Source organism: Carassius gibelio, chromosome B21 (genome assembly GCF_023724105.1).
Source record: "Carassius gibelio isolate Cgi1373 ecotype wild population from Czech Republic chromosome B21, carGib1.2-hapl.c, whole genome shotgun sequence".
Classification (NCBI taxonomy): domain Eukaryota; kingdom Metazoa; phylum Chordata; class Actinopteri; order Cypriniformes; family Cyprinidae; genus Carassius; species Carassius gibelio.
Window position 1 is genome coordinate 2,994,297 of NC_068416.1, and position 25,382 is coordinate 3,019,678.

The 25,382-nt window shown below is 40.1% G+C and overlaps 2 protein-coding genes across 3 annotated transcripts in view; both read right to left on the minus strand.

The window, feature by feature from the left end:
• LOC127986006 (uncharacterized) overlaps window positions 1-25,382 on the minus strand; it is a gene marked incomplete at its 5' end in the record, with an annotated part of 403,871 nt that overhangs the window by 79,292 nt on the left and 299,197 nt on the right. The window lies entirely within an intron of this gene.
• Window positions 10,901-25,382, minus strand: part of slc13a5a (solute carrier family 13 member 5a) — a 72,750-nt gene continuing 58,268 nt past the window's right edge. For both annotated transcript variants that reach the window (XM_052588176.1, XM_052588175.1), the window contains 2 exons: window positions 11,750-11,887; window positions 10,901-11,515 (listed from right to left, as the gene is read on the minus strand). In XM_052588176.1, the coding sequence (XP_052444136.1) occupies window positions 11,390-11,515; window positions 11,750-11,887 (264 nt within the window). In that variant the 3' untranslated portion in view covers window positions 10,901-11,389. The remainder of the gene's footprint in view (window positions 11,516-11,749; window positions 11,888-25,382) is intronic.

Consider the following 25,382-nt stretch of genomic DNA (forward strand, 5'->3'; position numbering starts at 1 on the left):
GTTATTTGCGAATCTTTCTTTGGTGGCTGGAACAATAGTTCTGCCCAGACGGTAACGCTGAGACATATAGTTAATATCAGTTATACGCAGCATGCACGATACAAGGAAATGGTCTGTAATATCATCACTTTGAGGTACAATATCTATAGCAGTAAGATCGATTCCATGCGATATAATTAAATCTAGTGTATGATTAAAACGATGAGTGGGCCCGGTGACATTTTGCTTGACTCCAAAGGAGTTTATTAGGTCAGTAAACGCAAGTCCTAATGTATCATTTGCATTATCAACGTGAATATTAAAATCTCCCATGATTAGCGCCTTATCAACTGTAACTAGAAGGTCTGAGAGGAAATCTGCAAATTCTTTCAGGAATTCTGTATACGGCCCTGGTGGTCTATACACAGTAGCCAGAGCAAGAGATACATTAGATTTCTTTTGCATGTCTGACAGAGTAACATTTAGCAGAAGTATTTCAAAAGAGTTAAACCTGTATCCTGTTTTCTGGGTAACATTGAGAATATCACTATATATTGTTGCAACACCTCCGCCACGACCAGTCTGACGGGGCTCATGCTTATAACAGTAGTTTGGTGGAGTAGACTCATTTAGACCAAAATAGTCATTTGGTTTTAGCCAGGTTTCAGTCAAGCAGAGTAAATCAAAACTATTATCTGTGATAATTTCATTTACAATAACTGCTTTTGGTGCGAGTGATCTAATATTTATGAGCCCAAACTTTAAAAATTGTTTTTGTTCATTTACTTTACATTTTTCTGGTTTAATTACGATAAGATTTTTTCTAGATCCTACATTATATTTATATTTTGACCTCACTATTCGGGGAACAGACACAGTCTTAATAGGTTTTACAGCGCAAGTACCTTTAGCATTTAAGCGGTTAGAACAAAACTCATCATAATGGTTATTTGAGAATTGTCTTACTAGTCACATGGAGCGAAGTGTCCTGGAGATGTTGTCAGAGAGAAGCTCCGCTCCAATTCTGCTGGGGTGTAATCCATCAGCGCGAAACAGTCTAGGACGCTCCCAGAAAAGATTCCAGTTATTAACAAATAGCAGTTTCTGTTCTTTACACCATGACAACAACCATTCATTTAAAGCAAAAAGTCTACTGAACCTTTCGTGTCCTCGTCGATACGTGGGCAGTGGTCCTGACACGACGATCGTCGCCGCGGGCGTCGTGCTGCGAACCGTCTCGATCAGGCTCCTGAAGTCCCTCTTCAGCGTCTCCGTCTGCCGCAGCGTGGTGTCGTTAACCCCGGCGTGAAGTACGACCGCTCTGGGGCTCTCGCCGTCCTTCAGGATCGCGGGTATCTGCGCAGAAACATCGAGAACACGAGCACCAGGCAAACAATGAGTGTGCACTTTACCTTCGGCTAACGTAGCACTTACGTGTCGGACGATGGAGTCTCCGATGATCACAGCGTCGCGTCCTGTCTCGCGGAGGGGAGCGAAGCGGTTCTGGATGGAGAGCTCGAAGGCAGGAGGGGGAGAAGTAGTCGCCCGGGACCCGGCTCGCGTCCTCCGCTGTGGATGCACCCAGGGTCCGCGGTGTCCCGGCGTCGCAGTGAAGGACATCTGGGAAGATCGCGTCCTGGGTGCACCGGGCCTGCGCAGAGAAACACACGGAGTAGACGTGGTGGGACTGTTAACAGCACGCTGTATACTTACCCCGGACTTGTGAGCGTCGGCCCGGGATGATTCCAGCGCGGCTCTCCGCTCTCTCAGCTTGGCCTGCCTCTGTTCCAGGTCGCGAATCTGCTTCCCCACGGCCTCGAGCTCGAGCTGCACAGAGTGGAGACATTCATCCGCCATTAAAGCAAGTAACAGTGAGTACAGCAGTGGTAATGTGTGAGAATAGAGTATTAGCAATGTAAGCGCAGTTAGCAGCAAACACGCTTGCTGATGCTAACTGGCTAAAAGCTAATAGCGGACCCGGGAGATCAAAATAAAACTAGTGATAGCGAGGCGCTCTGATTGTTTTTGTTGTAGAATACAATAGAGGATATATTCACGCGTTATATAAACGGAAACAATGATGTATAAAATTGATTTTTAAGTTAAAAATAGTCAATGAAAAGAATATAGTGACGGAGCTCAAACGCAGTACAGCCGTCAACAGCAAACAGCAAACAGGAAGTGTCCTGTTGCCTCTTTCACAGGCATGTAAATAATAATTTTTGCTGCTCTGTTTTGCAGCCAAGAAAAAGGTCTTTGTTTTCTTCTGTAGTTCTTCTACATAGTTCTCCATAAACTCCATTTTCTTGTTCCCATGAACAATTTTGATATCTGTGGATACACTGGAATTTTTTTCTATTCTCAGTTTCCTTCGGATGCCCTCGATCCATAGATGCTCCATAATCTGCAGTTGATATAAACAAAACAGCTTTAAGAAAACAATAATTTTACAAAACACTTCAGAAATAGACACAGCATACCTGAATGTTACTAGATTAGAAGAAAACTAGTTGTATGTTTGCAAATTTCAGTACTACAGAGAAAGTAGCATATGAAGTTTCCTGAGATTTGTGTTATTACATTTAGATACTACATTTAGATAAGGTGCTCTAAGAGCAGTATTAGAATGTATATTCAATTCAATTCAAGTTTATTTGTATAGCGCTTTTTACAAAACAAATCGTTACAAAGCAACTTTACAGAAAATTATGTTTCTACAATATTTAGTAGTAGCTAGTAGTTTGTGCACATTTGACAGGATTTTAGAAAAAATAAAAATAATAATAATAATAATACAAGACGTAGTCAGCTAGACGATGAAGTATCAATATTATTAATTAAGTTATTATATGATTCAGTCACACATTTAGCAATAATCTGAGGTCCTCTGAGGGTCAGCATCATCTCTTCTCAGGTGTTCTGGATCCAGACTGGAGCTTGTGTAAATCCTAGTTACCACGGGATGTAAATCCCGTGGTGAAACATAGAAACAAAATACAGACATCATAAGCATAGCTGCTGATCCAACAAAGTAAAATTAGTTTAACCCAAGCTAATGAATAAAAATGCACCTTTGATCAGATGCAACTACACTCACAATGAAAAAGATACATTATTCGAATGCTTGGCGAAAGAGATGCGTTTTTAATCTAGATTTAAACAGAGAGAACCCCGAACATTATCAGGAAGGCTATTCCAGAGTTTGGGAGACAAATGTGAGAAAGCTCTACCTCCTTTAGTGGACTTTGCTATCCTAGGAACGACCAAAAGTCCAGCGTTTTGTGACCTTAGGGTGCGTGATGGGTTGTAACGTGGTAGAAGGCTAGTTAGGTACGCTGGAGCTAAACCATTTAGGGCCTTATAGGTAAGTAATGATAATTTGTAAATGATACGGAACTTAATAGGTAGCCAGTGCAGAGACTGTAAAATTGGGGTAATATGATCATATTTTCTTGACCTCGTAAGGACTCTAGCTGCTGCATTTTGGACTACCTGTAGCTTGTTTATTGACGAAGCAGGACAACCAACTAGCAGTGCATTACAATAGTCCAGTCTAGAGGTCATGAATGCATGAACTAGCTTTTCTGCATCAGAAACAGATAACATGTTTCGTAGCTTGGCAATGTTTCTAAGATGGAAGAATGCTGTTTTTGTAACATTGGAAATATGATTTTCAAAAGACAAATTGCTGTCTAATATAACACCCAGATTTCTGACTGTAGAGGAAGTAACAGTACATCCGTCTAGTTGCAGATTGTAATCTACAAGATTATGTGTAGTGTTTTTTGGTCCAATAATTAGTATCTCTGTCTTATCCGAATTTAATTGGAGAAAATTATTTGTCATCCAATCTTTTACATTTTTAACACACTCTGTTAGCTTAGATAATTGAGAAGTTTCATCTGATCTCTTTGAGATATATAGCTGAGTATCATCAGCATAACAGTGGAAGCTAATTCCGTATTTTCTAATAATATTACCAAGGGGCAACATGTATATTGAAAATAGAAGGGGACCTAGGATGGATCCTTGTGGCACTCCATATTTTACTGACGATAAATGAGATGACTCCCCATTTAAGTAAACAAAATGGTAGCGATCGGACAGGTAGGATCTAAACCATCTTAGAGCCTGCCCTTGAATACCTGTATAGTTTTGTAATCGATCTATGAGTATGTCTATGGTGTCGAACGCAGCACTAAGATCAAGTAAGACTAGAAATGAGATGCAGCCTTGGTCTGACGCAAGGAGCAGATCATTTGTAATTTTAACAAGTGCAGTTTCTGTGCTATGGTGTGGCCTAAAACCTGACTGAAATTCTTCATACAGATAATTTTTATGCAGGAAGGTGCTCAATTGAGCAGACACAACTTTTTCAAAAATTTTAGACATAAATGGAAATTTGAAATAGGCCTATAATTTGCCAGTACACTAGGATCTAGTTTTGATTTCTTAATAAGAGGCTTGATAACCGCCAGCTTGAATGGTTTTGGGACGTGTCCTAAAGATAACGACGAGTTTATGATATTGAGAAGCGGTTCTTCGACTACAGGTAACAGCTCTTTCAGTAATTTAGTGGGTACAGGATCTAATAAACATGTTGTTGGTTTAGATACAGTGATAAGTTTATTTAGCTCTTCCTGTCCTATGGTTGTAAAGCACTGCAGTTTATCTTTGGGTGCGATGGATGAAACTGAAGTTTCTGCTCTGTATATGAGTAGGGATGCAGTAGTATAAGAAAGTGTGCAACTAATGCCCATAGAGCAGCCAATTAATGTTGGATGTAAATCTAATACGGTGCCCTGAGAGCAGTACTAGAATGCTTTGAGCGAAAATGTCCTTAGAGCAGTCAATTCATGTTTCATGCAGATACTACAAGGTGTCCTGAGAACAGTATTAAAATGTGAGTAATGATGCAGAAAAATGTCCTTAGAGCAGCCAATTGTAGATCGAATGTCATAAGGTGCCCTCAGAGCAGTATTAGTATATCTGCAACAAAAATGCGTTAGGATCAGCAAATAAATGTTGCATGGAGATATGGTAAGGTGCCCTTAGAACAGCATTAGAATATATGCAACAAACATGCGCTAGGAGCAGCAAATAAATGTTGCATGGAGATATGGTAAGGTGCCCTGAGGGCAGTATTAGAATTTATACTGCAGAAATACCCTTAGAGCAGCCAATTGTAGATCTAATGTCATAAGGTGCCCTCAAAACAGCATTATAATATCTGCAACAAAAATGTGCTAAGAGCAGCAAATGACTGCATGGAGATACGGTAAGGTGCCCTGAGAGCAGCATTAAAATATCTGCAACAAAAATGCGCTTAGAGCAGTAAATTATTGCATGGAGATACGATAAGGTGCCCTGGGAGCAGCAATAGAATATTTGCAACATTAATGCGCTAAGAGCAGCAAATGAATGTTGCATGGAGATACGGTAAGGTGCCCTCAGAGCAGCATTAGAATATCTGCAACAAAAATGCGCTGAGAGCAGCAAATGATTGCACGGAGATAGGGCAAGGTGCCCTGAGAGCAGCATTAAAATATCTGCAACAAAGACGCGCTGAGAGCAGCAAATGAGATACGGTAAAGTGCCCTCAGAGCAGCATTAGAATATCTGCAACAAACAGGCGCTAAGAGCAGCAAATGATTGCACGGAGATACAGTAGGGTGCCCTCAGAGCAGCATTAGAATATCTGCAAAATAAATGCGCTGAGAGCAACAAATGAAGGTTGCATGGAGACACGGTAAGGTGCCCTGAGAGCAGCATTAGAATATCTGCAACAAAAATGCACTAAGAGCAGCAAATGAATGTTGCATGGAGATACAGTAAGGTGCCCTGAGTGCAGTATTAGGAATTATGCTGCAAAAATACCCTTAGAGCTGCCAATTGTAGATCTAATTTAATAAGGTGCCCTCAGAGCAGCATTAGAATATCTGCAACAAAAATGCGCTAAGAGCAGCAAATGACTGCATGGAGATACGGTAAGGTGCCCTGAGAGCAGCATTAAAATAACTGCAACAAAGACGCTCTGAGAGCAGCAAATGATTGCATGGGGATATGGTAAGGTGCCCTGAGAGCACCATTAGAATATCTGCAACATAAAAGCGCTAAGAGCAGCAAATGATTGCATGGAGTTACGGTAAGGTGCCCTCAGAGCAGCATTAGAATATCTGAAACAAAACGCGCTGAGAGCAGCAAATGATTGCATGGAGATATGGTAAGGTGCCCGCAGAGCAGCATTAGAATATCTGCAACAAAAATGCGCTAAGAGCAGCAAATGATTGTAGGAGATACGGTAACGAGCCCTCAGAGCAGCATTAGAATATCTGCAGCAAATTATTGCATGGAGATACAGTAAGGTGCCCTGAGAGCAGCAATAGAATATTTGCAACAAACGCGCTAAGAGCAGCAAATGAATGTTACATGGAAATACGGTAAGTTGCCCTGAGAGCAGCATTAGAATATCTGCAACAAAAACGCGCTGAGAGCAGCAAATGATTGCATGGAGTTACAGTAAGGTGCCCTGAGGGTTGTATTAGAATATCTGCAACAAAAATGCACTTAGAGCAGCAAATGATTGCATGGAGTTACAGTAAGGTGCCCTCAGGGCAGCATTAAAATATCTGTAACATTAAAGCGCCAAGAGCAGCAAATGACTGCATGGAGATACGGTAAGGTGCCCTGAGAGCAGCATTAAAATATCTGCAACAAAGATGCGCTGAGAGCAGCAAATGATTGCATGGAGATACGGTAAGGTGCCCTCAGAGCAGAATTAGAATATCTGCAACAAACAGGCGCTAAGAGCAGCAAGTGATTGCACAGAGATACGGTAGGGTGCCCTCAGAGCAGCATTAGAATATCTGCAAAAAAAAATGCGCTGAGAGCAACAAATGAAGGATGCATGGAGACACGGTAAGGTGCCCTGAGAACAGCATTAGAATATCTGCAACAAAAACGCACTAAGAGCAGCAAATGAATGTTGCATGGAGATACAGTACGGTGCCCTGAGTGCAGTATTAGAATTTATGCTGCAAAAATACCTTTAGAGCTGCCAATTGTAGATCTAATTTAATAAGGTGCCTCAGAGCAGCATTAGAATATCTGCAACAAAAATGCGCTAAGAGCAGCAAATGACTGCATGGAGATACGGTAAGGTGCCCTGAGAGCACCATTAGAATATCTGCAACATAAAAGCGCTAAGAGCAGCAAATGATTGCATGGAGTTATGGTAAGGTGCCCTAAGAGCAGCATTAGAATATCCGCAACATAAAAGCGCGAAGAGCAGCAAATGATTACACGGAGATACGGTAAGATGCCCTGAGGGTGGCATTAGAATATCTGCAACAAAAATGCACTAAGAGCAGCAAATGATTACATGGAGATACGGTAAGGTGCTCTGAGAGCAGCATTAGAATATCTGCAACAAAAATGCAGTAAGAGCAGCAAATGAATTTTGCATGGAGATACAGTAAGGTGCCCTGAGTGCAGTATTAGAATTTATGCTGCAAAAATACCCTTAGAGCTGCCAATTGTAGATCTAATATCATAAGGTGCCCTCAAAGCAGCATTAGAATATCTGCAACAAAAATGCGCTAAGAGCAGCAAATGACTGCATGGAGATACGGTAAGGTGCCCTGAGAGCAGCATTAGAATATCTGCAACAAAGACGCACTGAGAGCAGCAAATGATTGCATGGAGATATGGTAAGGTGCCCTGAGGGTTGCATTAGAATATCTGCAACAAAAACGCACTGAGAGCAACAAATGAATGTCGCATGGAGAATACGGTAAGGTGCCTTGAGAGCAGCAATAGAATATTAGCAACAAAAATGCGCTAAGAGCAGCAAATGATTGCATGGAGTTACGGTAAGGTGTCCTCAGAGCAGCATTAGAATATCTGCAACATAAACGCGCTAAGAGCAACAAATGATTGCACGGAGATACGGTAAGGTGCCCTGAGAGCAGCATTAGAATATCTGCAACAAAAACGCGCTTAGAGCAGCAAATGAATGCACGGAGTTACGGTAAGCTGCCCTGAGAGCAGAATTAGAATATCTGCAACAAAAATGCGCTGAGAGCAGAAAATGATTGCACGGAGATACAGTAAGGTGCCCTGCGGGTGGCATTAGAATATCTGCAACAAAAATGAGCTAAGAGCAGCAAATGAATGTTGCGTGGAGATACGGTAAGGTACCCTGAGGGCAGTATTAGAATTTATGCTGCAAAAATACCCTTAGAGCAGCAAATTAATGTTGCACTTAAATACGACAAGGCGCTCTAAAATCAGTATTAGAAAAATATGCATAAAAAATGCAGCCAAGCATTTTGTTGTATGTAGCTATGACAAAATGCTCTGGGAACAGCAACAATACTAGCTAATGTTCCGAGTTAGCTTACTTGCATTAGTTAGCTAGCTAGTTAAATAACAGCTCGATAGAAAAATTAAGCTTTACTTGTTATATATACTTCATTATCTAGACATTTTAATGTAATATAGTTCAACATAAAACACAACATTACCTTAACTTAAAATCAAAATACTTCATTATTTTGACATTTTAATGTAATAATCAAATATAGTTCAACAGAAAACATAACATTACCTTAACTGCAACGATCTCCTTAGCGTGATGTTTCCCACGTCCTGAGAAAAAATAAATGCAAATAATCCATGTCCCGCCTCCTGCTGTCCTTGATTGGATGACTGAGAGAACCAATAAGATGCAATGCTGCCCTGTAAACATATTTCAATAACTAAAAGTTTAACCTGCTAGAGGACTAGGGTTGCCACCTTTAATACAGAAAAATAAGGGACTTGTATAAGTAATTGTATAAGGTGGTGTGAACACAGATTTTGGATAAAATATTTGTCATTGTTTGCAAACAGTAACACCATCCAAACCGTGAAACCACATAATAAATAACCGATCTACAAACATTTCTAAATTCATGTAAAACACACATTTTTTTTAATCTATTTTATATAGTCTATTGTTAATTCTACAGTAGCCTATTGAATAATGCAATCATTTTAATTAGTTAAATTGTTTATTTGCTTCACATAGGCACTATATTTTTACTTATCTCTTATTAAAATAATGCTTATGTGTCTGACTGTACACCTTAATAAACAAATCGCTAACACTTTAAAATAAGGTTCATTAGTTAACTACATTAATTAACATTAACTAATAATGATCTGCACTTATGCAGCAATTGTTCATCTTTGCTCATGCTCATTTCCAAATTTAATAATACTTTATTAAAATCTTGTTAATATTAGTTAATGCACTGAACTAACATGAACAATGAACAGCTTTATTTCTATTAACTAACATTAACAAAGATTAATAAATACTGTAAAAAATGTATTTCTTACTCATTGTTAGTTCATGTTAGTTAATACATTAATGCTTAATAAATGAACCTTATTGTAAAGTTTATGAATGTTGTTAACCCGAGGCATGCTATCGCACATCTGACAAGCCACGTGCGCAACAGAGAAGACAACTCCGAAAATACGGGACAAACCCCGTCCCATATTGATTCAAAACGGGAGGCGCTATTTTATTCTCAAATACGGGACGATTCCGGATTTTAAGGGACGGGTGGCAACCCTATGGGGCTGTAGTCCAAACGGGTCGTTTTTTGTAGGCGAATTCTGTTAAATCAAATATCTCGCTTGGCATTGAACTTTGAGCTTGAGAATTTTACAGATATTATTCATACTCTAACACCAACATTACACACTAACTAAAGTTTAAAACATGGGATCACGAACAAGGGGACCTTTAACCCACAATCTTGCGCTGCTAATGCAATGCTTTACCACTTGAGTCACAGGAACATCTTTAAACAAAAAAAACAAAAAAAAAAACACACTATTTTATTGCATACTGTTTTATAATGTACTTCAGTACTGAAATATAAATATCTACAACTTAACTACTATTTACAAAATTATTATTATTTCTGCTCTGTATGTAAAGTCCATTAATTATGAAATGAGTTCAATTGGGCAATATAGCATTGTTGATTAGTATGAATCCTTAATTAACAATCCTTTGTAAAAAGAATGGTTAGTACATTTATTTGTGAGGCAACAACCTCAGCAGCTGTGCTGAATTAATGTTTTGTCTTGTGACAACAGGTTAGCACACTACTCTGAAATATTTGTCACTTGTATACTGTTTCACACATTATTCTTTAAAAAATAGTAGGCAGTATACACTGTGTACTGGGCAGTAAGCAGTAAGCATGTAATTTCGAACACAGCCCCAGTGCTGCCTTTCAGCCTCGCCAGCAACACATTACCTCCTGCCGAAAACTTTCCGTCATTGTGTGTCATAGCTGTGTGCACTTACTACTGAAATAAGCTGAACGTAAAACATAGGTTAAGATATTCCCCAGCCTTTAATGTTTTCTCTTGACCGTGGAAGTCACTAAATATAATTTAAGCACATTTATTATATGCATATGCATTATGTGGATTTTATAATTTCAATAGGTGTATATCTTTATCTCGACATCAATATTTGTTGTAGTATATTTTTAGTTATTAATCTTTTTATTAGAATTTATTCAGTGTGATTATATTGAATTAAGTTGATATCCCCCCCTTATTTGTATAGGCTATATAATATAAGATTTTACATTTTTACATAAATTAAAAAAAAATCTCAATAAAATAATTAATGAAGTTTTCAGTCGTTTCAGAAATGCACAGACTAATAAAATAACAGAAAGTATTTTTTCTTTTCCAAGCACACACACACATCCACACAGAGAGAGAGAGGGAGAGAGAGAGAGAGAGAGAGAGAGAGAGAGAGAGAGAGAGAGAGAGAGAGAGAGAGAGAGAGAGAGAGAGAGACTCACACACAAAGTGTACTTATTTAATATTGGCTACATGCTACAGGTGAAAGAACAGAGTGTATTTATTAGTAGGAATGGGAAGAAAATACATTATTTTAATTTACATAGCTTAATTGTACATTGCAATGGTAAGAGTTTTAATTAATCTTGAACTGTACATGATTACAATATTCTGTTAAAACTGCCCTGCCTGTCAAAGGTGTACATAGCTGTCCACTTTTTTAGAGGTATATGCATATTTGTGCTTATAAATCTGCATGGTATCTATCTGATATCTGCCTTTTGGCTTTACACTTATATTCCTCTAAAGCTGCTTTTGAAGTAACTTTATTATAGCATTTTTTTATGGACTGTTTACAAACTTACATCAATAAACAACAACTGAACTGCACAATCACAGTAATGACACACTATCATCTCCAGTGAAACCAGCCACTGGCTGTGACCCTGTCTGGCCTCTTCGGTTGGAAACATGGTGAGAATAGTGCTGAATGGTGCAGTCTGACAGCAGACTGATGGTGGGATTTAGCCTCTCACACTTCTGTAGTGTTTGCCCAGCTGGGAAAGGTGTCTAAACTGAAGATAGCTTTGCCCCAGCTGTTAATGGCCAAGGTAATGGAGAGGATGCCGATGATATTCATGACAATCCCTGTCTTGGCCTGCACATAAAAATTATCATTTGGATAACCAACTTTATGAAAGTAAATAAGTCACTGCTTTTATTTTTTCAAGATCTACATATCAATTAAATTCTTCATTTTTTAAAATACATTTTTCAAAAGTTTTAAAGTAAATCTAAATCTTTGTCTATACATTTCACTTTGCATTTTGGATTGAATAAGTCCCAAAAGGATGACGGTTCATATTTTTAAAGACTACTTATTAACACTCACCATGTCAGACACTTTCAGGTATCCATATGAGAAGACTATGGCATTCGGAGGCGTGGCCACAGGTAGCATGAAGGCAAAAGATGCACTGAGGGTGCAGGGGATCATAACATACAGAGGATTGACACCTATAGACTGGGACTAAAAAAACAAAACAATATAGTGTTAAAACAACTTCTTTTATTGAGATATACTATATATTGAAGTGAATTTAAAGGCACAATGTGTAAGATTATTTTAATTAAAATATCCAAAAAACACTCGAAGAGTTTTATATATTCGCTTTGACAGCTTTCAGCCTCACCCTCATCATCATCATCATCATCATCTGTTTTTATTTGGGCATCAGAATTCCACAAAATCAACATAGTAACAACTAACAATCATCAACACAACACAACAGGCGAAACCAAAAAGGATACATGCGCAGATGATCAAGTACATTAAAACAAATAAATAAAACCGTGGATCTGATGCTCAAAAGGAGTAGGCAGAAGCTTAAGCTTATTGACGCCTACCCCCTTTTTTTTTACATTTAAACCGTAGGTATCTACTATAATCGATAAGACAGTTGCCACATATTAGTGTTGTCCTATTCCAGTGACAGTACAATCAACAATATTAACTCACAATCATTCTGCTAATTCCAAAAAGAAGAATCTTCAATAAGTACAAAAAAAAACACACAAAAAAAACTCGCTAGTCACCAATCTTTTAATTTGATCTTTTGTTCCTTACTTGTTATGAGTTCAATACATTTACTGGCCACAATTGTTTATAATTATAAATAGTTTAATTATATTATCTTGATTAACTTATATTATCTTTTTAGTTTGTCAGTCAAAAAAAATACAACATAAATAGATTGCTCTGCAGCTAATTCCATTTCTACACCTAAGGACATTCTTCTGTCCTGTACTTAGACAGTATAACTTGTTTATACTTTGATTTAAATTGATAAATGAATGGGCACTGCTTGAGTTGGGCTCTCAGGTTATTCCAGAGTCTGGCACCACACACAGACACACACATACTTTTCTTCGTCGTTCTGAAAGCCGGTACTTTAAAATGACCATAACCTCTCAAATTGTAACAGCTATCTCTTTTTATGAATAGTATTTGAATATTTGCAGGTAGTAGGATCCAATTTGCTTTATACATTAATTGTGCAGTATAAAAAACGACTAAGTCCATGAATTTAAGCATATTACTTTGTAAGAACAGTATATTTGTATGTTCTTGGTATCCTACCTTATGAATAACTCTGATTGCTCGTTTTTGGAGAGTTACAAGGGAATGCAGGGAACTCTTATAATTATTACCCCAGACCTCAATTCCATACGTTAAGTATGACAAAATCAGACTGGAATACAATATATACAGCGCCTTGTAATTTAAAACGTACTTAGCTTTGTTTATGATTGCAATATTTTTTGATATCTTCCTTTGTATGTGTCCAATGTGTGATTTCCAGCTCAATTTGTTGTCTATTGTGATTCCCAAGAATTTAATTTCTGTTACTTTTTCTATTTCAATACCATTTATACGTATCAGTAGTTCCGGAGTTTCCTTATAATTGCCAAAAACCCTGCTTCATTCTACTATGCTATTAAATCATTCGTTCATGCAGGGGCATTGCTAGACCTAAAGTTCTACTGAGACATAGGCCCCCATTAATTTTTCTATCACTTTTTTCTTCAAAGCCTGCTTTGTGTGAAGAAGTGTGCAACACAATGCACTGTACAAACTTCCGTTGCTTAAAGTGTTAGTTCATCCGAGAATGTGTATGTACTCAAAGGTGTATGTGACTTTCTTCTTTCAGAATAATCCAATCGGAGATATATTAAATATTGTCCTTTCTCTTCCAAGCCTTTCAATGGGGGTAAGCAAGTATAGGTCTCTGCAGGAAAGTAATGGGAGTTACTTCCAAGCCTTTCAATGGGGGTAAGCAAGTATAAGGTCTCTGCAGGAAAGTAATGGGAGTTACCAGATCAGGGTGTTTTTACACCATAATACCTGATCGGTTGATGTCATAGTGATGTTAGGTTTAGTGGTGGGTTGGGTAAGGGGGGTCATTTAGATTTCATGATTTAGAAACACCCAGCAGTTTGAAAACACCCTCAAGGTGATAAACGCCCACTTTTGCTCTGCAGAGACCTAAGTCTCGGGGTAAGCGGGTGTTTGTTGTCAACAGTTCAGAAGACGTGAAATAAAGTTTAACTTAAACTTGAGATTTATATTGGGGCACACTGCAGATTTATACTGGGAAAAAAGTCTAGCAATGCCCCTGAGCACATCAATGGACATGATTTCTGCCCAGTCCCTTCGGATTGCATTGGCTGTGGGGATGAAGATGACAACTCCCATGATTCCACACTCAGTCACTGCATTATTAAACTATGCTACCTGGGGCAAGTTCAAGCTCAAACTTGTGTGCAACGTTTTGCTACGGTTTCCTGTTTGAATGACATGTTTCCTGGAAATGGTGTGCAATGGGGTTTGAAATAAGTGTTTTCTTGATTGGTGTGTCAAAATGTCAACCCAGCAGCATGTATATAAACCACACTGTTTTAAAGGGGTCATATGATGTGGCTAAAAAGATCATTATTTTTGTGTATTTGGTGTAATACAATATGTATGTGGTTTAAGGTAAATATATATATATATATATATATATATATATATATATATATATATATATATATATATATATATATATATATATATGAGGGGCCGTGCAAGCCGTAATTAATTCTGGCACTCTCAAACACTTTCTCCATTAGAGCTGTAATCGGGCCTTGAAAGTTAGGCCCGACAGCACCCGAGCCCGACAGGTTTCGACCCGAACCCGACAAGTACATTTTGATTGACAGCTTTTTAAAAGCCAGTACCCATTTACAGCCCGACATTATTCATATGTGCGCACACACTCCTTGTGTCAAGAATGAGTCATTTATACATGTTTTAACATAATTTATTTATAAATAAAGTAGACTAGGCCACTTGGAAGTTGGAATAAAGAAATAAAATAAGTCCTCTGTAAAATCGTAACATCTTAGCACTCTAAATAGGAATAAGCTACAGACCAACGCACCAATAAAAAACAAGTTTTTTTAAACAAATTAAATTAAAGGGGGGGTGAAATGCTCGTTTTCACTCAATATCCTGTTAATCTTGAGTACCTATAGAGTAGTACTGCATCCTTCATAACTCCAAAAAGTCTTTAGTTTTATTATATTCATAAAAGATAGTCTGTACCGATTTTTCCCGGAAAAACACGAGTGGCTGGAGCTAAAGAATCACGAGCGCCAGTAGGCTTTTGCGTTGAGCGCGTCTGGAAGCTGTGACACCGTGAGGACAAAACCAACCAAAACAAACCATGGCTAACAGTCAGATTCAGCATATATTTATGATCCAGAATCAGATCCAGAGGCTGAAATTTAACAAGAGCAGCATCAGCAACAATGTCTCTATGTGGTATGTACTGAAACTGTATATATTTGCTTAGCGGTTTTGGAAAATGACTAACTTCCACTTTTTCTTCTTTTTTTTTTTTTTTAAAGGGGGGGTGAAATGCTATTTTTTACACTGTTAAAGAGTTGCATTCCCATGCTAAACATGGACAAAGTTTCAAAAATTAAGTTGTATGATTGAAGGAGTATTTCTGTTCCAAAAATACTACTTCCGGTTTGTCACAAGTTTCGGAAAGTTTTTTTCGAGTATGGCTCTGTGTGACGTTAGATGGAGCGGAATTTCCTTATATGGGTCCTGAGGGCGCGTCTGCCGGAAGAGCGCGGCTCCCGTATAGCACAGCACTGAGAGCACAACAGACTTCACTGATCAAAGCAAGAGCGTCGCCAAATGTCACAAAAGGAGTGTGTTTTTGGTTGCCAGGGCAAGACAACCCTGCACAGATTACCTAAAGAGAAACAGCATTAAGGGACCAGTGGATGGAGTTTATTTTTACAGAGCATCAACGGAGTTGTGTGTTTGTGTTTGTTCCCCTGCATTTCGAAGATGCTTGTTTTACAAATAAGGCCCAGTTTGACGACGGATTTGCACATCGTTTATTTCTTAAGGATAATGCAGTCCCAACGAAAAAGGGTCACAATCGTGTGTTGGAACCGCATGCGGTGAGTGAAACGGCTTCAAATATCTCTGTGTTGTTAACTTAGCTATCGGCGTGTAAGCACATCAAGTAAACAACATGTGATGTTGTCATCAAACTGCATGAGTAAAACTGCTTCAAATATCTCTTTGTTGTTAACTTAGCTATCGGCGTGTAAGCACATCAACTAAACAACATGCGATGTTGTCATCAAACTGCACTTTCCACATGTACAGCTTAAAAAAAATAAATAAAAAAAAATGACAAAGTGGAACTTAATCATTTTCCAAAACCGCTAAGCAAATATAAATACAGTTTCAGTACATACCACATAGAGCCGCTGTTGTTGCAGCTGCTCTTGTAAAATTTCAGCCTCTGGATCATAAATATACGCTGAATCTGACTGTTAGAAATGGTTTGTTTTGGTTGGTTTTGTCCTCAGGTAATGTCACAGCTTCCAAACGCTATCAGCGCAAAAGCCTACTGGCTCTTGTGATTCTTTAGCTCCGCCCACACGTCACGCCTACAGACGCTCGTGTTTTTCCGGAAAAAATCGGTACAGACTATCTTTCTCTTATGAATATAATAAAACTAAAGACTTTTTGGAGTTATGAAGGATGCAGTACTACTCTATAGGTACTCAAGATTAACAGGATATTGAGTGAAAACGAGCATTTCACCCCCCCTTTAAGCTGTAACGTTACATGTGGAAAGTGCAGTTTGATGACAACATCGCATGTTGTTTACTTGATGTGCTTACGCGCCGATAGCTAAGTTAACAACACAGAGATATTTGAAGCAGTTTTACTCGTGCAGTTTGATGACAACATCGCATGTTGTTTACTTGATGTGCTTACACGCCGATAGCTAAGTTAATAACACAGAGATATTTGAAGCAGTTTTACTCACCACATGCGGTTCCAACACACGATCGTGACCCTTTTTCGTTGGGACTGCATTATCCTTAAGAAATAAACGATGTGCAAACCCGGCGTCAAACGACGTCAAAGCATCTTCGAAATGCAGGGAACAAACACAAACACTTGCACAACTCCGTTGATGCTCTGTAAAAATAAACTCCATCCACTGGTCCCTTAATGCTGTTTCTCTTTTGGTAATCTGTGCAGGGTCGTCTTGCCCTGGCAACCAAAAACAAACGTCTTTTGTGACATTTGGCGAAGCTCTCGCTCTGATCAGTGAAGTCTGTTTGTGCTCTCAGTGCTGTGCTATAAGGGAGCGCGCGCTCTTCCGGCAGACGTGCCCTCAGGACCCATATAAGGAAATTCCGCTCCATCTAAACTTTCCGAAACTTGTGACAAACCGGAAGGAGTATTTTTGGAACAGAAATACTCCTTCAAACGTACAACTTAATTTTTGAAACTTTGTCTATGTTTAGCATGGGAATCCAACTCTTTAACAGTGTAAAAAACTCAGTATGCATGAAATAGCATTTCACCCCCCCCCCCCCCCCCCCCCCCCTTAAGCTAAATTTAAAATTAAGATGGGTATTTGGCAATAATGAAATTAAGATAAAGGCTCTGCTGGATTTGCTTCGCCACTAGCAGCTGACATTTAATAAAAGAATAATGCCAACATTAGTGTAAATACTCTGTCCACATTATGGATTTAAGACTCAATTACTATTTAGTTATTATTTGAAAAACCTTTACTCACAGAGATTTGGCTAAGCCTACATGTTTTTGTGGAGGAAAATTATTGAATCCACTGTAGATGTCTTCAGCGCGTTCCTGCGCTCACTGATGGTGCATGATTATTCACTAATTATTCTCATTATAAACTTTTCCACACCACAGACTTTGCTTTAGTTGCTGGTGAAACCAAAACGTAAACGCTAGAGTCAAGCCTCCGTTTCACCTACTCAGCATCCATTTTTGCATCTTTGTGTAAATGTATATTTCTACTCTCACACACATACATTCTCCTTTCACATACATAAATTTTTTTTTTGCTTTCATACATGCATTCTCCTTTCACATAAATATATTTCTACTCTCACACACATACATTCTCCTTTCACATAGATAATATTTTTTTGCTTTAACACACTTACATTCTCCTTTCACATACATACATTTATACTCTCTCTCACACACTTACATTCTCCTTTCACATACATACATTTTTTTTTGCTTTCACACATGCATTCTCCTTTCACATAAATATATTTCTACTCTCACACACATACATTCTCCTTTCACATACATAATATTTTTTTGCTTTAACACACTTACATTCTCCTTTCACATACCTACATTTTATTTTTTTTGCTTTCACACATGCATTCTCCTTTTACATATATTTCTTTTTTGGTATATATTACTTCCTGTTTAAGCAGGAAGTCACTCTCAGACCAGGAAATACATGTGCAAGACCTGCTCAGATCTTCCGAGAAGGGTCTGGCTGCAGACTTGCAATTGCATTCTCAGACTTGCACTCTCAGACACTTGTGCTTCTGTTAGCGACATCACTTGCAGTCTTTATTCGTTTTATTTTGTTCTATTTATTGATAACTTTTTGTTTAAATCTTACAACATTTTACAACAGTAGCCAGGTGGTGAAGACAATAAAAAAGAAACTGAATTACAATGTCACTTGCAATTGCTACTTGCATTCTCAGACTTGCACTCTCAGACACTTGTGCTTCTGTTAGCGACGTCACTTGCAGTCTTTATTCGTTTTATTTTGTTCTATTTATTGATAACTTTTTGTTTGAATCTATCAACATTTTACAACAGGAGCCAGGTGGTGAAAACAAGAAAAAATAAACTAAATTACAATGTCACTTGCAATCGCACTCTCCGCTACCTGTGACGTCACTTGCAATCAACACAAATCGTGCGTGTTGCCAATGGAGACAAGACACTGTGGTAGTGCTTAAATGATTAAAACTAAATTAGTAGGCCTACTACTATCATGTACAGGGTCCTGCAAGAAAAAGACAAGACCGGCAAATCCGTGGCCACAGAACAGCAGAATATGAACGCAACGCACAAAGTCTTTTCGTTAAGCGTTTTCCTCCTGTAGAAAAAAACAAAACTTAATATGGCATGTTTTAAGATACATTAAGTTCAATTAAAAGACCAAATTTTATATAGTTATCATTTAATGTACTACAAGGCTAGCAGATGGCTATGAACACAATGTGGCCTAATAACAGACTAAGATGATAAAGACAATTCAGTAGGTCTAGCCTATATGTTGACAGTAGACAGTTTATCCGATATGAGAAAATGCTTAACGCGAAACTTTGTGCGTTGCGTTTATTCACCGCGTATTGTCTCCAATGGCAACATGCACGATTTGTGTCGATTGCAAGTGTCACAGGTACTAGAGAGTGCAAGTAGCGATTGCAAGTGACATTGTAATTTAGTTTATTTTTTCTTGTCTTCGCCACCTGGCTACTGTTATAAAATGTTGGGAAATTCAAACAAAAAATAAATAAAAAATCAATAAAATAAAAAATTAAGACTGCGAGTGACGTCACTAGCGGAAGCGCAAGTGTCTGAGAGTGCAAGTCTGAGAATGCAAGTGCAAGTCTGCAGCCAGACCCTCTTGGGCTCTTCCTCACAATTTTACAGTTATGCTATTCAAAGTCTTCCTGTTTTCTTTTCAAGTACATATTTTAAGTTTTTAACTTTAACATATAATTATGTAACCAACGTGTTCTACAGATCTGTGTACAAGTGTTAAGACATTGATCATATTAACAGGGCTTAACGCTAAGGAAATTCTCTACTGGTCCGGTTCGGCCAGTGGTTAAAATGTTTTTACTTGCCCTGGCAACATTTTCACAGGACTTGCCACACTCATTCAATCAATCAATAAATAAGACTTATTGTTTTCATTGTTGACTGTAACATTGTATTGTAATAAATAATAACCATTTTGCACAAATACAATAGTTCAAAGATAAAACTGAAATTAACCATGCTTTTTCAGGTCTTTCAGGTCTTTCAGGTAGGTCTAACTATTCCAGTTAAGGATGCACTGATCAGGATTTTATTTATTTTACACTCAAATGAGCCGATTCCCATCCTCTTTGCAAATTTATTTAGTTCTTATTCTTTTTTTTTTCTTCTTCTTTTTACATTTGTTAAATGTTTATTTTGCTCTGTTACTGGCCAAACTAACCTTGAACAAACAAACAAACAAGCTAAAAATATATGCAACATGAAGCAAGTGCACAAAACAAAAACATCAGATGGGCTGAATGAATATTTTATTATTACTATTTATTATTATTAGTTTTATTTCCTTAATTATATGTGTGTCTGCACTATGTTTGTATTTTCTTTACTGGAAGCTCCTGACAAAATTTCTTCTGTGTTTCTGATTCGGATGAAAATGTTAATTCAATCTCTGACAACTGGTGCCGCTTATAGAACACTAGTCTAGCACTGAGTTATTGCTGCACGCAGAGCTGCAATTGAATAAATAATTCAATAAAAATCTAAAAGTAAACTGCTATGACTCGAGTTATTTAAATAATATAAAGATATTGCTGTTCCTAACTTGCAACCTCCCACTTAATTCACTTCCTAAATTAAGTGAAAAAAAAAAAAAAAAAAAAAAACATTGGACGCTTATAATACGTCTATCAGGCAAAACGACTGAGGCTGAGCTCCTGTCCTCAATCATAACTCACTCAAAGGACGAGGCCATGTAACCTTTTCACAATGATAATATTTATTTATTTATTAAAACACAGATAGCTTGCTGAAATACTTCTGCGGCTGCCTCATCTACCTCAGCCATGCTGATCAAGACCTGTCACGGTGAGCCTGATCTCTAACCTGCCTTCCGCTTCAACTAAACGCCTTCCGTTTCCACTATATTTTCTCTCTTACATACATACATACATACATACATACTCTCTCTCTTACATACATACATTCTATATTATGTATGTGTATATACGTATGTGAAAGGAGAATGTATGTGTGTGTGAGAGTAGAGATATATGTATGTGTAAGGAGAATGTATGAGTGTGAAAGCAAAAATATATGCATATGACAGCAGAATGTATGTGTGTGTAAGAATAGAAATGTATGCATGTGTAAGAAGAATGTAAGTGTGTGAAAGCAAGAATATATGTATGTGAAAGAAGAATATAAGTGTGTAAAAGCAAGAATATATGTATGTGAAAGGAGAATGTAAGTGTGTGAAAGCAAGAATAAATGTATGTGAATGGAGAATGTATGTGTGTGAGAGTGCCAGAATGAATAAAGTCTTGTATGGCCCCTCATATATATATATATATATATATATATATATATATATATATATATATATATATATATATATGTTTATAAAATATTTTTTTTTTCCCCACTTTACGGAAACAGACTTTGTGCCACAGACACATTATAGGCTACTGGTTCAGAAAACTGCCCTTCTCCTCAATAAAATGCACTGCACACATCTGAATATTTGGGTTGAACTGCGATGTGGCAAGGGGACGTAACGTCTCCGTTCCCTCCTTCAGGGAACGAGGGTTACATACGTAGCCAAGACGTTCCCTTTCAGTCGGTCATGTTCGACGTTACGAATGGGGTCCCTTACAAAACGCCACATGGCTGTCTTCCAGCGACCCGTGTGAGTGATAGCACCCTGTCGTGAGGCCAGCACGAGTGAGGGCCTATAGCTCGCACAGAATACACTGGGTAGCATATTCCAGCTGGACATAATGCTAGTAGGCTGCCTTCCCGTGGGAGGACTTACAGAAGGCAGGTATCTACCAAGGTGGTGATACATAAGAACTCTGAGGTACCCAGCCCGCAGGGTCGAAGTTTCAACGACAGAGCTGGCAAGGGGCTTGCTGTGGTGGAGAGACTTACTATGGACATACACAAGTGGGATTACCCAGAAAGGGGAATCACAACACATGGAGGCACCTAGTCCCACACATGGCTGACCAAGGGGCATGTCCGCAAGTGTTGGACATCAACAGTGCTGGAGGAACCCAGGGTTCTGACTGAGGAACTCACCTGAGGAGAATAGCGCACGCATCCAGTCTGGGGAGTGGAATGGTGCAGCAAGCGGATTGACACCGAGCAGGTCCTTACTGGCCCGAAGGGGCGAGTACCCGGGAGGACACAGGCTCTACACGGAGATTATAAAATCTCGCAAATGTGTTCGGTGTCGCCCAGCCCGCAGCTCTACAGATGTCTGCTAGCGAGGCGCCATGCACCAGCGCCCAGGAGGAAGCTACGCTCCTAGTTGAGTGAGCTCTCACCCCTAGGGGGCATGGCAGGTCTCGAGCCTGATAAGCCAGGACAATTGCATCCACTATCCAGTGGGATAACCTCTGCTTGGAGACAGCCTTTCCCTTCTGCTGGCCTCCGTAACAGACAAAGAGCTGGTCTGAGGTCCTAAGGCACCGAGTTCTGTCCACAGAGCAGCGCCATGGCTGGGTCTGCCTCCTCCAGGGGCAGCGCTTGCAAGTTCACCACCTGATCCCTAAAAGGAGTGGTGGGAACTTTGGCCACGTACCTAGGCCGGGGTCTCAAGATAATGTGAGAGTTAGCCGGCCCGAATTCCAGGCATGCTTCGTCAACTGAAAATGCCTGCAGGTGCCCCCGACCCTCTTCAACGAAGCCAAAGCCGTCAGGAGCGCAGTTTTCAAAGATAAAAACTTTAGCTCTACTGAGAGCAAGGGTTTGAAGGGAGCTCTCTGCAGTGCTGATAGAACCACTGCGAGGTCCCAAGAGGGGACTTGCTGAGGGCGAGGCGGATTGAGCCTCCTTGCTCCTCTCAGGAACCTGATGATCAGATCGTGCCTCCCAAGAGACTTACCTTCAACAGGGTCATGGTGAGCTGAAATGGCAGCCACATAGACCTTTAGGGTGGAAGGAGACAGCCTTCGTTCCAACCCCTCCTGAAGAAAGGAAAGCACTGACTCAATCGGGCATTTCCAGGGGTCCTCACGCCGTGAAGAACACCAAGTGATGAAAAGGTTCCACTTCAAAGCATAGGCATGTCTGGTGGACATGGCTCTAGCTGAAGTGATGGTAGCTACCACCTGTGGTGGCAAGGTACCTAAACCTTCCGTGACCCGTCCAGAACCCACACATGTAGGTTCCACAGATCGCGACGTGGGTGCCAGAGGGTGCCCCGTCTCTGAGAAAGAAGGTCTTTCCTCAGAGGAATTGACCAGGGAGGGGCTGTCGCGAGGAGTACAAGTTCGGGGAATCAGGTCCGGCCGGGCCAAAAAGGCGCAACCATGAGAACCTGCTCCTTGTCCTCCCTTATCTTGCACAACGTCTGTGCAAGAAGGCTCACTGGGGGAAACGCATACTTGCGCAGGCCCAGTGGCCAGCTGTGTGCCAGGGCGTCCGTGCCAAGGGTGCCCTCGGTCAGGGAGTAAAACAACTGGCAGTGGGTATTTTCTGGAGAGGCAAACAGGTCTACCTGAGCGTCTCCGAAGTGTTCCCAAATCAGCTGAACCGACTAGGGGTGGAGTCTCTATTCCCCGGGGCGAGACTGCTGTCGTGAAAGCTCGTCGGCTGCACGATTGAGCCTGCCCGGAATGTGAATGGCACGAAGCGACCTGAGATGCTTGTTACTCCAGAGGAGGAGATGCGGCATGCGGCCACCCTGACGGTTGATGTACGCTACGGTCGCAGTGTTGTCCGTACGGACCAGAACGTGCTTGTCCTTCAGCAGGGCCCTGAAGCGGTGCAGAGCAAGACTTACTGCTAGCAACTCGAGGGAATTGACATGCCACTGAAGTCGGGGTCCTGTCCAGGAGCCTGATGCAGCATGCCCATTGCACATGGCACCCCAGCCCGTGGCAGAGGCATCTGTTGATACAACAACATGTCTGGACACCGGTTCTAGGGGCACGACGGCCCGTAGAAACGAGGGGTCCAACCACGGGGTGAAGTATCAGCGGCAGGCCGGAGTGATGGTCACTCGAAGCATGCCCTGTTGCCATGCCCATCTCGGGACTCTGTCGTGAAGCCAGTGCTGAATCGGTCTCATATGGAGTAGCCCGAGTGGTATGACTGCCGCCGCGGACGCCATATGCCCCAGGCACCTCTGAAACAGTTTCAGTGGAACCGCTCTCTTGCCCTCGAATTGTCTCAATTCAGCAGTGACTGCGCGTGCTCGTTCGTAAGCTGCGCGAACATGGCGACCGAGTCTATTTCCATACCGAGAAAAGAGATCCTCTGCACAGGGGAGAGTTTGCTCTTTTCCCAGTTGACCTGAAGACCCAGTCAGGTGAGGTGTTTGAGCACCAGATCCCTGTGCTCGCACAACCGCTCTCGAGAGTGAGCTAGGATCAGCCAGTCCTCGAGGTAGTTGAGGACAAGGACACCTTGCTCCCTGAGAGGAGCCAGGGCTCCCTCCGCGACCTTCGTAAAGACGCGGGGAGACAGAACCAACCCGAATGGGAGAACCTTGTACTGATATGCCTGCCCCTCGAAAGCAAACCGAAGAAACGGTCTGTGTCAAGGAAGAATGGAAACATGAAAGTACGCGTCCTTCAGGTCGATCGCTGCAAACCAATCCATGGGACGAATGCATTAGAAAATGCGCTTGGGCGTTAGCATCTTGAACGGGAGTCTGTGCAGAGCTCAGACGAACCGCTGAATCGCGCCGTCACACCAACACCAGCTCTTGCTTGTAAACACTCGGGTGATTGCAGCAAACGATTTGCTCGGCTCCGAAGCGAAAGCTTGAATGCGAGTTGCTCGCGTTGCTCCTTATATACCCACTCTGCGGGGCGGAGCTCGCGATGCAAATTCCACAGACCAAGGTACTTTGTGTACCATTGGCTCGTTTTGTACCACTTGAAGGTGATTGGGCTCTCGGGCGAGATCCCATTCGTAACGTCAAATGTGACCGACTGAAAGGGAACACAAAAAGGCCTTCTTAGCTACCATAGTTGCAACTCTCGTGTCAGTATAACAAGGTGTTCAACGCACCACAGTTTCCATTCAAAAACGTTTTGTACCATTTTGTAAGGGTTGAACACAGCTCTGGTCTTTATTTTGAATATGCGCCCTTTAGAAGCAAAAAAATTACATATTGTGGCTTTTAATTAATTAATTTTTTTGAGTTTCTTCCTTAATTGAATAGATTTTAAGAAATTTAGCATTGCATCACTTGCTCACCAATGGATCCACTGTACTGTATGGATGCTGACAGAGTAAGAGTCCAAAAAGCTGATAAAAGCCTCACGATAATCAACACAACTTTTTCAGTGGATAATCTAGTACTATGTATAAAAACGTCCTGACTGACACAGCTTTTCACTCAGCAAAAATGTTTATTGGTAGATTGGTGATTTTTTGATTACTTGTGGATTATTGTGATGCTTTTATCAGCTGTTTGGCATTATGACGGCAACCATTCACTGCAGAGTAATGCTAAATTTCACCAAATCTTATGATGAATGAAGATCTAATCTACAGCTTGGATGGCCTGAGGGTAAGTAAATGTTAAGAGATTTTAATTATTTTATTTTTTTACATTTTCAAACCATCTTTAAAACTTTGTACA